Below are 13,288 nucleotides of genomic sequence, written 5' to 3'. Positions count from 1 at the left end.
AACCGGCATTGACCTAGGTAAATACGCCCCTGAACTGACCCGTTTCAAACCAATCCGATAATGACCCGAACCGTTTATAACCTGAACCGACATTGACCCGGGTAAACACGCCCCTGAACCGACTCGTTTCAAACCGATCCGATAATGAACCGAACAGTTTATAAACCGAACCGTCGTTGACCCGGGCAAACCCGCCCCTGAACCGACCCGTTTCAAACCGATCCGATAATGAACCGAACCGCCGTTGAACCGAACCGAATTCAAAGTGCACCAAAATAAATCGAAATTGAACCGAACCGTAACTAATCAAAACGAACCGAACCGAACTGACCTGCCGGCTAAATGAAACCGTTTCAACCCAAACCGCTTTAAACCGAACCCGCTTCAAACCGAACCCGATTCAAACCGAGGTCAAACCGAACCGCCAAACCCGATTGATGCGGTAATTAACAGGGAAAATTGATTGGTTAAAAAAAAAGTTGAATGGGTTTGGGTTTGGGTTTGGAAACGTAAAAGTAAAATTGAAATTAGGAAGTAAGATTGTAGAGAATGCATAGGATAAATGTGGAATGAGATATTTTTATTAGATGGTCATGATATCACTCATCAGTGGTGAGGTCGTAGGTAGGGAAGGTTGTAAACATGATTAGAACGAGTTAATATTAATAACTAACCCAATTTATCATACTAATCCGTAGTAGTATCTCAAAACTACAGTAATATGAAATGATAAGTACGTGGAGTGAGAGTTAGTGTGTATAAAAAGATAATGTGCAACTACAGTTTTACTAAGTCTAGTAATAGTCCATATCATATCAAACTGATCCATCCATCTATGACATGTATTTATTCTTACTTGTTTTGTGTGTGGAGTGGTGTGTGTACTTGTATGCCTTTCCAGGCTTAGTAATATTCTCAGCTCCATGCCTTATCTTCTTCTACTCTACTGACTTATTACTTGCTCTTTCTATCTCTCTTTCTCTCTCACCAAATAAAATAAGCAACAAAGCCTGATCTCAATTGAGGGAACAAATGGAGCAACAGCTACAACACAAGCAAGAACAAGAACAAGAGCTCGACCCCAACTTTATGTATCTCAAGTTTGTCAATCAAGTACTATTTTTTTTTTTTACTACAGCTATTTGGTTTTCATATTAAATTTGGGGGCATCTGCATCCAATCCCTATACTTGTTTAAATTCAGGATGAAAAGGCAACTTATATAAAGGTGCTTCGGAAATCAAAGATAACCAAGGCATTTAACAAGTACTACCAAGTTAACAACATACAACATGGCATCGCTCGCTTCCTTTTCAATGGCAATTGCATTCTTCCTACCTGCGATGCCACTCCCTCTGATGTACTCTTCCTTCCTACTCTTTCTTTATCTCTTTCTTATGTACTACGACTATGTCTTTACATCATACAAATTCTCTTAATATTTTACTGCGGAGTACTTGCATTGCTATGATTATAACTAAGCCTTCTACACTCATACAGTTGTATATTCATGATAAAGATCAAATTGACGTTTTTCGCGAGGTTAATGGAGGTGCTCCATCCATATCCTAAACCATATATCAACTTCAATTCTACCGCTGCTTTTACTTTATCTTATTCATTAGTCACCGTACGGTGTATAAGGTTATCCTTGATTAAATACTCCGTATTAATTAGTAGCTATCCTTGGGATTTTAAGGCTGTTCATTAATTGGGGACCTGGATATGTATTACTCTAACCTTTAATGTTTTATTATTTATGCTTAAACACCAAACTCATCACTGCCCTTTACTAAACTACTGTAATTCACAATCATCAGTTGTTGTGCTTCCTTTGCTTTTTTATTTACATTCCTGCTTCATAATCTTTACCCTGTCATGTGTTATTATTCTTATTGTCGTGGAAAACATCTACAATTGATTCTCTCTTTACTCTGATCTATCATATACGGGAGTACAACAATACGATCAACTTAATTTTGCATTTGCTTTGCTTATCAATTTACCCCAACATCTCATAAATAAGTACTTGTATAGTTGTATATGACTTCATTTTGAAATTGATCCTTATTACCATAGAAGGACATTTTGACGCGAATATTTCCATAAATATCAAACCAACAAACATATGGGAAGACTGATGAGTTGGTAGTCTTGGTACTATACTACTATCGTATTAGTTATCACCTAACTCAGACTTCTATAAATAAGAATGCGACTTTAATTTGTTTTGCAATAGCTACTACTAACTCAAATTCATCAAAGGATTTTTTACTTTTTTGTTTTTGTTATTTTTTTTTTTTTGGTAAAAGTCAAAAATATCCTTACATCTATTACATTTCTTTGTTTCTTTAGATTTCATAGCTGCAACGTCTACTAGTGTCATGTTTAAATGCTTTCAAAAATGACTTTGCTAGACATACAAAGCAGAAAATTAATATAAAAAGTGCTAACAGAGTTTTAGTTACAGTAAGATCATAAATGTGGCTAACATCAGAAGGGGGTAATTGAAATGTTAAGGATTACAAAGATCTTGATAATATTCGCCACATTCGCTAATTAGTTTAAGTTTTGAATCATAAAATCTTGCTACAAATATTCTATTAAGTTCAAGCTAACTTACACGGCTACGCCTAAGAGTATTATCAATAATTCCAAGTGTTTCATACAGTGCTATCATCATATCCGGATAATAGTTGTCGTAATACTCAATCATTTGAACCTTGTTTTGAAAAGGTACTCCATTCTGCAAAAGAGTACAAGGTAGATATTTTTCAGCAAATCATGGTCTAATTACATAATCAAATACTTATGTAATAGTGAAACGTACCGGTACCCTGCACGTGCGATAAAAATGTGAGAGAGTGTCTTACAAAAACTTGATTAAACCGTCGATTTCGTCACTTGGATTCACTCTTTGTGTTAGTGTCGATGTAACCAAAGTACTTAGATTTGGATCATTTGACAACTTAGCCTGCCAATTCCGTAAAACCTGTGCATGAGCCGGGTTTCTTCTAACAACATTCTTCGCGCAATAGACCAGCTCTCCAAGTTTGATAATCCTATAAATTCTAGTTTGTTTTGTCCAAAATCTAGGCGAGAACAGAAATTTTGTAATTGAACTAGCCAATGGTTTTAAATAAAAAATCACAGGTTATTTTATGCGCATTAATTTCATAACATAACAAAATGAATCGTTATAACATTTCACAAATCAGGCTATCATTTTCTTTTACATAACATAAATTCATTATGTTTATTATTTAGTATACGAAAATATTAAAAATACAGAACATATTCAATTTTCTTAAAAGGTAAAAATATATAAATATCAAAAGCCAATACAATGTCAATGTCAGTTACAGTTATGCCTAAAAAATTAAAAGGTAATCATCCTACATTTACTTTGCTTTAAAAGTTTATTACATTTTCAAACATGGGATGTTAGGTGTGTGGGATGTTTGGGGTGAGAATGAGAGTTTTAGTCCTAATGTTTTTTAAGCAATTACGAATAAGATAATATGTATACACATTTCTCTATTAAAGAGTAATGAGTCTAATGACTATTATCTTTAAATTTTTTATTTTTTTAATGAAAATCAATTTACACTATTGGGTGGGCCTAGTTTTTAAAATGATAATTCACTTGTTATCACATCAAAAGGAGTAAATTAAATACGAATGATACTATGAACTTTGAAAAATAATACTTTGTACGAAGTATTAAAGTTTACCCCATAGCAAGATTTTCTGTTAAAGTGCGAGTTCATCATTGTTGATGAGTTGACAATCTATCCAAATTTGATTCAGTAAGCTTCTCAAATCCGTCCAAGTCTTCTTTCCACCATCTACACACCCACAAATAAATTAGCATATTTGATAAATGGATTACAACACTTAACTAAATAGAAAAGTGAGGTTGATGAGTTACACCAACGCAATTACCTTGTATAATTGATTTTGCAACCGCTAACACACGATAAGGCTTATCGTTGCTTATATAGATGATATTCTTGTCCAAAAATAACTTGATTCCAGAGGAATAACCATGCATGACAATCAACCCCAAATCTCTACATATGTTATTGATAAAATGTTAATAAGATAATAAAAAAAGAAGAAAATCATTTGAAAAAGTGAGTTTACAAAAAGTAATACTTACTAGAAAATTAATTTTAACATATCGGTCATTTGAATAGGGAATCCGTTATAATCAAGATACACAATGCTAGAGCGATTATTGTTTATCCAAGTGGTTAAGGTTGTTCCAGAAATTCGGTAAGCTAAAACATATTTTGTCCTAGCTACAGCCGGAGGAAAACTATCCGCAAACCCAGAATGAGCGTTTTTGTGAATAACTTCAAATATCTTATTCGCTGTAAGTCTGTAACTGGTTCATGTTGAACCATGTAAAAGCTCGGATAAGAAGTATTGTTGTCCATAACTACGTTGCCGGAGTACTCAGCAGTAAGCTTCATTTTTCCCTTAACAAAACAAAATTTTCATTATGTTATTATTGGTCTTTAGAGCATCATCATCATCATCTCACTCATCGTGTAGAATCCAAGTGTGAAATTTTTACTACTATGTTTCTAATGGTGAAATAAATTTTACTTCATTCGTTCTAGCTAAAAGTTCTTTATTTCTTTTAACTTTTTTTAATAAAAAATAAAATTGTAAGACAATTATTGTAAGAATAAATTTTTTTATACATGCAAGAAAAATGGATATAACTCATAGTATTTTCAATTAAACAAAATCAAATAAAAAAATAATTACCTTGGATTTACTCATGGCTCAATTGTAACTTATCTCTGTCTATGTTAAGAGATAATCAAATCTCCTTGTATATAGCTAGTAGTTATCCTCTTCCCTTATTTGTAGCTCTTATATTTAGCCTTTCTTGACCTTTCTTACGGTCAATTATATTTTTGGTAGTTAATGAATCTTAGCCACAATTATAGGCATAATCCTTGATTATACCGTGGCCTTAGTTTCCTTTGGTAGGTTATTTGCTTTTTCTATATATAGTTTTAAATACTTACTTTGCTATTCAATACAAAATGTATTAAATACAAAATGTATACTAGCTTTACTAGATGAAAGAATTGAAGAATGATGTAACAATGAAAGAGATGATGAGGTATGAGAAATACTCTATTAAGTAGTATATATATAGGAATGAATGTTAGGAAAAAAAGTTCAGTTGACATGTTAAATAATACTACGTAAAATTGGGTGTATGTCATGGAAAAAGGGCATGCATGCAAATTAGGGGAGAGCATGGGTCAGGTACCTGTACTGTTAACACTATCGGTTCGGGTACCCGATAACCAATAACACTAAAAATGATATCCATTAACCAAACCGATAAGTTCGGGTACCCGGATTTTCGGATCGGTTATCGGGTACCCAATATGCTATCCAATAATGAAAATTTAGACTTTATAATTCAGTTATTATGATATCATTCAACACTAATTAACAATAAAACCTCATGATCATGACAAAATTACTAATAATATTACTAACCATTTAAATTATAAAGTGATTATGAAGTAAAGTAAGAGTTTAGATTTTGGATAAATAGATTTAAGTAGGAAAAAACAAAAAAATTGCTTATCGGATCGGATCGGGTAACCTAACATTAAAAGTACATTGCAAATACATTAACTTCTTTCCTTTTTTTTGGGGTGGAACTACAGGTGGATCACCTAGCCAACCTCCGAGAAACCTTAACCACCCTCAGGCGGCATAAGGTCATGCTTAATCCCAAATAGTGTGTTTTTGGTGTTGAGTCTGGGAAGTTTCTCGGATTTCTGATTGATCAAAAAGGCAAATGAAAGAAAGAAGTTCGTGAAGGGGAAAAAAGAGTACGTATTGATTTCGTGGCAATAGCAAAAAAAAAAAATTAGTACTAGGAGTATCTTTTCTAATAAATGTTGTACATAAGTATGAAATAAAGGTAGTTTTAGGAACATGGCAACAACAAAAATAGACTAAATCTTGATAGAGATAAAGGATATCCTGCACAAGGTTCTTGAACTCCTTTGGCGCCATCTTCAGATTCCTCGTCGAGTTCAGGCACACTCTATTGTCCGTTCTCAGTTCCACTTCCTTCAACTGTTCCACAAACATTTGACCGTTGACCCACTGACATCCCTTTCACCACCCATTAATTTTAAACGGGTCAGGATCGGGCGAGTTAGCAAGTCGGATCAAAAAATTGATAAGTCTATTTCTACTTGTTGTATCTATTATTTCCAAAGGTGAATATATGGAGAAAATACAAGTTCATTATCTTTTTAGTAAATATGGTGCCCACAATAATCATCAATAACTACATACTTAAGGCGACTATAAAATAACACGTGGTAAAATCTGGTTAAATAATTTTCCGTCAATTTTTTATTTACTTCTTTGACGAATTATCTTTTGAAATTTTTAATTCATTACTTGTATAATATTCTCCTACTTTATATATATATATGTATATATACTTCTTCCGTTAAATATTAATTGCAACAAATAAATATTTTATGTCTTACAATTAATACTCATTTGTTACAAATTATAATTAACGGAGGAAGTATATATATAGGGACTTAGGGTTGGAATCCGGTGAGAAGGGTTCTTATGGTGAGAAATGTAGATACGTTGACCTTGTCTTATAAATATATTATAAATACATTGTATACACATTAAAATACATTGCAAATACATTAACTTCTTTCCTTTTTTTTTGGGGTGGAATGAAAGAAGGAAGTTAGTGAAGGGGAAAAGAGAAGAGGGTTAGAAGTATCTGATAGCATTAAAGAGAAGAGGATAGATGAAAAGGACGAGATAAAAAGAAGAGAAGAGGAGAGATGAAAAGGACGGAGAGATGAAAAGGACTAGAGATGGATGCAGAGTAGGGAGGAGAGAGAAAGGGGGGTTAAATGGTAAATGCATTCATTATGTCTTGCGCCCATTACTAAACACAAAGCTGAATTCTTGTACTCAATGAAGGAAAATAAAAAATCCCCCAAAACCTACAAAATTATTTGTTATCATCTCCAAAATTAAATGTCAACATTTAAATGTGCTTGCTATCTCTGATCTCTATATGAGATATGTCGTATTTTTATTTTTTCAATTTTAACCCATAAGCGATACTATGGTCGTCATATTGTCATTCCCCATAACTTGGTCAGATACTCGCTTGAGTGAAGCTCGTAATTAGGTATATTGTGAGTAAGTTTTATATACATTAAGATGTATAATGGTCCCCACATTACTTTTACAATAATAAATTGTAGGGAGAACCAAAATATATTTGCAATGATGTTATTTGCTAAATGTATAGCAAAATTCACAAAGCATTGAACTTAATAATCTAAGTTTTGGAAATTTAAATCGTATAATAATAAACAAGTTTTTAGGCCCAGGCGAAGCCCCAAATTACTACATTATTTCCATGATAGAAACCGTCGTTAATATTTAATTTTGATAGAATGACAAGTAATATGGTAATAGCTTAGTGACTAACATGTTAAAATTTAAGCTTAAGATTATGGGTTCAAATCTTGTAAGATCCATATTTTTTAGTACTAGGGTATGCCCGTTGCACGCGGAGCAACACGCAATAGTACAAGAGTGTGTCTCGATGTAGTGAAATGTGTTGATTTTATTTGATTAGACGTTTAGCTCGATTTAAAATTGGAAGTGTATATATAGCTAATAGATTTTAATAATTATTTTTAGAAAATACTTTTAGAAATAGATTTTCACAAATTCTTATATATGTGGTTGGCGTGTGGCCAACCATCATGGAGGTTACTTTGTGAGTATTAAGGTTACTTGTTCAGTGTTGCAGGGGCTACTTTGTCAGTGTTATAAGGATTACTCAGTCAATATTACACGGGTTACTTGATCAGTGTTATAGGGATTATTTTGTTTTGTTTACAAAAATTCACATGGTGCGGTCAGCCGAACACAAGACGTGCTGATATATTTTATGTTTAGATTTATCATTTTAGAGATATTTTGAATATGCTCGTGCGTGAATATTTTTGCTCATTGGGTCCAAATTAGGTGGCAATTCTTAAAAGTTAGTCTTATTGACCAATAATAAGGTGACACGTTTCAAACTTTCAGTATTATTGACAATATGACAAGAAACATTAAAAAAAAAAGTTTTTAAATTTTGTTTGTTAGATTGTAAAATATGATGGAAATTAAAGTAATATTTTAAAAGTGTAGTGTAGTCTACGTAAAATGGTGCAATGTTGCCAATGTAGATCAAAAAAACAAAAATAAACAAATTTAAATATGGGAAACAAAAATAAACCAAATTAACCCCACAAACCCACATTGCAAAAAATGTCAAAAATAAAATGATACGAAGACCACAAGCTTTAAAAATAAATTAAGCTTGTGTCCAATTAAGTTAGTCTCCGAGCGATATACACGATTGCCAACGATAAATTTATCCCTAATATACTTCGTGTACTCATAACCAATAATGAAGCATGTGAATGTAGGCTTTAGCATAAATGCATCATCAAATTAAATATAAACCACACAACATATCTCCACAAACCCCTTGTTTCTATACCACCATAGGTAGTCCTTCAAAGCATGTTGCAAACTAAGCATAAAAATAAACAAGTAATCCATTAATCCAATAGAAAATTGCAATTCTTCTCTCAAATACTTCATAATAGAAGATCATTAAATCAATTATAGTTTCACTTGTCATTTCATAAATGTTCGTGCAACAACCAAACCGCCCAATCCATAAATGAGGCATTATCACATTAAAAGTCTTTTTCAAATACAAAGCTTTAAATAACCAACAATAAATGAGGCAACGAAAGTAAGAAGTCTATTGAAAAAAATCACAAAAAAAAAAAAAGGAAACGTAAGCACTTACAAAATTACAGTCAATAATATTGGCAGCAAAATATCAAACAAAGAGAGTTGACGATAAAGTCAATGGCACAAAATAAAAAAAATTGAAGAAAACTAAAATAAAACACACAAACCTGAGTAGCTTTGTAAGCATTCATAGTATCTTCAGCAGCAGTTTCCTTTCGTCACCAGATTTAAACTCGGCAATATAACGATGATAACCTCCCTTCATCTTCAAGTAGAATACTCAAGATTCACTGACAGCAGCATTAGGACTTTAGGAGTGAGATGAGAACTAAAAAGCTTCAGAATACAAGCACAGATATCAGAAAGCTCATATTCAACTTTTCCATTGTAATCGCTAACAAGAGCGACATGGTCAAAAATCAATATGCAAACAATAGCAATATACCTATTTTAATGGAAGTACCATGAAGACCACAAGCTTTAAGGAGAAACCCAATACTCAAAGACCACAAGCTTTAAGGACCATCAGCGCCAGAGATATAGATAATCAAAAGGTTTGGTAGTAGTCCAAGACTGATCATCCATATAACAGGAGTAACCTCAAAGATGTAGAAATCAGAGGTAACTCCAATGGTATTTTTAAAAGTTTAGCTATGCAAATCAGTTTATCAAAAAAGGTATAAACTCAATTTACTTCCCTCTTTATGTTCACAAGTAAACTCCAAACTTGCAATGTAACAGTATAATTCTACTCCATAATTCGGTAATAATTATTAAAAAGAAAGATGACTGTAAAGATTCGATTAGATAGTCCAATCATAAGTATAGAAGTCCCTTTACTATAAATAAGCAAATTTAAAATTTAAGTAAGAAGCTAATACATTAAAATTGTTGTAGAGCATGGTGCATTATATTAGAGCTTTCAATCTAACAATCCACCAACTTACCCCACAAGAAACATTTGCAAATCAATTGTAAACCCTAATAAAATGCCAATTATAACAAAATTGTATAGACACTAACACAAAAGCAAGAGTTAAAAAAAATGAAAATAAAGAACAATAAAGCTGAAAAATACAAGGAATATGAGAAGAATATAAGTGGAGAAGAAAGCTCACAGTCGTTTAATACCTTAAACTGAAGTTCAATTACATGAACAAAAATGATTTTCGAGTGATTAAGCTAGCTTGGTATTTCCGTAGATTGCCGGAGAATGGAGTTGTTTTATCGGAATCCATGCCCATTCTTCCGCCTCATCATTTAGTTTGATTACCCTATAACAACCAAATGGAAAAAAAAATCAAAATTACAACTATATAGGTCGTTAAAATCTTTATGGCTCCAATAAGTATAACCTATGTATAGTTCAATAACTGATAATTAAATTAACAAAAGTGTGAGACTAAACTCTTCCTAGTTTCTCAGCTTGATCTCTTTCTCCTTTCAACATCACAGTCTCTCTCCACTTCGCTTCCTGTTTCATTGCCTCTGAAAACTCTTCCTAATTGGTTTCTCCAAGATCGGAATCCCAAATCTCAAGTAATTAAGCTGATTTTCTCAATTTAGACTTTCATCTAGCCCCAAAGTATAATATGCTTCTTACTAATTAGCTTTGACCAAATCATTTAGACCACTTTATCAAACTACATACAAAGGAGCAATACCTTTATATATAATCTGTTAAATTAAATTCATCTCAGAAAAAGAATGTTAATACATTTTATAAAGAGCAGTTAAAAACTCTTTTTTCTAGCACCATGCAACGCATAAATTGAGGAAATAGGTTTGAATTCTTACATTACTGGTATTAGATGATGAAAATCCATATCTCTTCTTACTTTGATCAACTGTCTTGGCCTTCTCAGATTGTAGCTATTCATGCACTGAAGCTTTCTTGTTCTTAATAGTCATAATATACAACTTGCTTCTTATTGCTGAAAGTCTGAAACAATATCCGGATTCTCTTCAAGTAGCCAAAAATATTGAGTAACAACCAAGCTTGATATGATGCCCTTGTTTGAGTTATGAATCCGTAACTTTAGCACTTGAGCTTGACATGATGCCCTTGTTTGCAGTTGAGCTCTATCGTCTGAAAATTCGTACCGTGGATTATAGAGAATAAATTAGAATTAAGAATACAGCCAACCAACCCCCCATCCTCCCCTCCTTTCTTTCTCTCTCCTTGTATGAGTTTCACTCGTTCACCCCCCATTAGCCAGCTGATGCTTAAGTCTTCCTCACCTCACTTTTTAATTTATTTTTGTGTTTAATGAGTTTATGGCCTGCAATATCATATCAAGCTTTAACAAAGGATTTCCTTCATTTAAATTTATTCTCTGCAATCCACAAATCTTATAGTGACTTCCTGCAAACCCCAAGATTCCCATCCCAAATTACATAGAACAACACAAGCTCAAGTTTTCAACCAACCAACCAAACATCAAATCTCAACCTTCAAGTTCAAAAACTGATCAAATCAAACCCAATTCATCAATTCCTAGATTCAAATTTGACCCAATTCTACTCACTCTTCAATTCTACATCTAAAAATGGCATACAGCAAACAAGTATGAAAGACCTCCACTTACCCCAGTCCCCTTTACTGATTCAGCCCTCCACTGGTTGTAATAAGCAGATAGCAAATATTGTTGTGGTACATTGAACCAGGTAGCATTAGAAGAAATATATTGACGTAACACCCACATACAATTTCAGATGTAACTTGTAGTTAATAACATTAAGAAAAACCCCGAAATACACGACAACCAACACTGATCCTGTGTTTCCCCTCAGCTCCTCAGCAGTAACCGCTTATAATCAACATTGACTAAACAATTACCATTACAACCAAACATACTAAACAAAAAAAAAATAAAATCAAGACAACAAACCTCTTTTCACAAACAATCGAGGTGAAAGAAATTATTGGCTAAGTTTATTCAATCGAGGTGCAGAAGCTCTTGCTATTATCATGCGAAAGAAAGGAGAAAGAAATTATTTTGCCACATCAGCAAGACAGGCACCGTAAAGCACAATAGCTAGTTTATGCATGTAAGGTGCATATGCTTTCCCACATGTCATTTCCACGCGTGGCTACTGTTCATAAGGGGGAATACTCACACTTTTAAGGGGTGAGGATATGGAATGAAAAAGTTTATTAAATGAGTAGAGCGTCATGTGGCATCCTAAAATTATTTAGAAACGCTTTTTAATATATAATGTAGATATAGATAGATACGAGTAACAAATGACAATCATTTAAATCATTGTAAGAATATTAATGAAGACAACAGGTGTCACATTCATGTTTAAGCCAAATAATTAAAATCGAATTATCTATGACATGTCGTACCTACATAAGTGAGACGATGAATAATAAACTAGTGACAAATTGAAAGATGACAGCCAAATATGGTTGGTTTAAAATTATGGTTGGTTTGAAATCATAGGTTGAGTTATAATTATGGTTGGTTTAAAACTGTGGTTGGTTTGAAATAAGGTCAGGTTAAAATCGTGTCGAGTTAAATCAGATCGGATTAATATTGGATTAGGTTGGTATCAATGTGGGTTAATATCGAATCAGGTTAATATTAGTTCGGGTCAAAACAGGTTAGATTGAATCAAGTAATTTTCAGGTCAATTTCAGGCCAGGTAGAGTTTAGGTAGAGTCAGATCGGTTTGGTTTGAGTTCTAGTCAGGTCAAATCGATTTTGGGTTAAGCTCGGGTCGGATCAATAAGTGCTAATTTAGCTTAGAACTGGTAAAATTTAGGTTTGAGTTGAGTTCAGGTCGTTTACAGATAGATCGAGTTTAGGTTGTTGTAGGCGTCGCTAGAAGTGTGCTTACGTTAAGCATATTGTGAATATGCTTGACAACTATAGGAAGTTGGATTAGACATATAACGATTAAGGACGAAAAAGTAGGGAAACGCCAACAAGTTTTTAAGGAACTTGTAAACTGTTCATGGATCATTGACAACTACAAAACGGGACAAATAGGTTACATCCCATTCATTATATTGTGTATTCCATTATGGTCCTGAACCATGATTGGATTTTCAGGAATGATGGTATGAAATTGAGTCATGAAGGTAATTCCGATCTGCCCTTATTAGCCTTTACTCGATTCTTATAGTGATATGTATTAATTGCAATCAAAAGACATACAGACAATATTCAATTTGCTCCAAACTAATTAATCTTAGTTGGTTGAATATTAATGCACATATAAATCTAATTATTGTGATCACTTAGTAACAAGATTACTAGGAACCTAAACCAATTGTCCAAATCATCTTATTAAGTGTGATTTTTAATTCCAGGTTTTAATTAAAACATGCAATATGGTGATCAAAACAAATATATAAAATCAAATAGGTTAAACAAGCATGCATAAAATAGGAAGCAACTCAATATAACAATTAGAGAACA

At 32.9% G+C, this 13,288-nt stretch overlaps 1 protein-coding gene and 1 long non-coding RNA gene across 2 annotated transcripts; one reads left to right on the top strand and one right to left on the bottom strand.

Moving 5' to 3' along the window:
* The first annotated feature begins 804 nt into the window (after nt 1-804).
* Nucleotides 805-1,838, top strand: LOC110728441. Its single transcript, XM_021908088.1, has 3 exons — nt 805-1,113; nt 1,204-1,359; nt 1,500-1,838. Exons 1-3 carry the CDS (start codon nt 1,033-1,035, stop codon nt 1,569-1,571), a joined length of 309 nt encoding a protein of 102 aa, XP_021763780.1. The 5' UTR covers nt 805-1,032; the 3' UTR covers nt 1,572-1,838.
* A 6,005-nt stretch (nt 1,839-7,843) lies between these two features.
* LOC110728562 lies at nt 7,844-11,271 on the bottom strand. The gene is made up of 4 exons (XR_002512721.1): nt 10,656-11,271; nt 9,990-10,132; nt 9,322-9,483; nt 7,844-9,194 (listed from the first exon to the last, which is right to left on the bottom strand). It is a non-coding gene; the product is annotated as an uncharacterized LOC110728562 (long non-coding RNA).
* Between the last annotated feature and the right edge of the window lie 2,017 nt (nt 11,272-13,288).

The sequence above is a fragment of the Chenopodium quinoa genome, unplaced genomic scaffold (assembly GCF_001683475.1).
Source record: "Chenopodium quinoa cultivar QQ74 unplaced genomic scaffold, ASM168347v1, whole genome shotgun sequence".
Lineage (NCBI taxonomy): Eukaryota > Viridiplantae > Streptophyta > Magnoliopsida > Caryophyllales > Amaranthaceae > Chenopodium > Chenopodium quinoa.
Note: the sequence above shows the minus strand (reverse complement) of the source record. Positions and strands in the feature narration are given on the sequence as shown.

Bases quoted from the DNA above. Each gene is read 5' to 3' on its own strand.
- LOC110728441 (XM_021908088.1), top strand. From the start codon at position 1,033: ATGGAGCAACAGCTACAACACAAGCAAGAACAAGAACAAGAGCTCGAC. The intron at 1,114-1,203 runs GTACTATTTTTT...GTTTAAATTCAG, and splicing joins ATCTCAAGTTTGTCAATCAA to GATGAAAAGGCAACTTATAT. The intron at 1,360-1,499 runs GTACTCTTCCTT...ACACTCATACAG, and splicing joins GCGATGCCACTCCCTCTGAT to TTGTATATTCATGATAAAGA.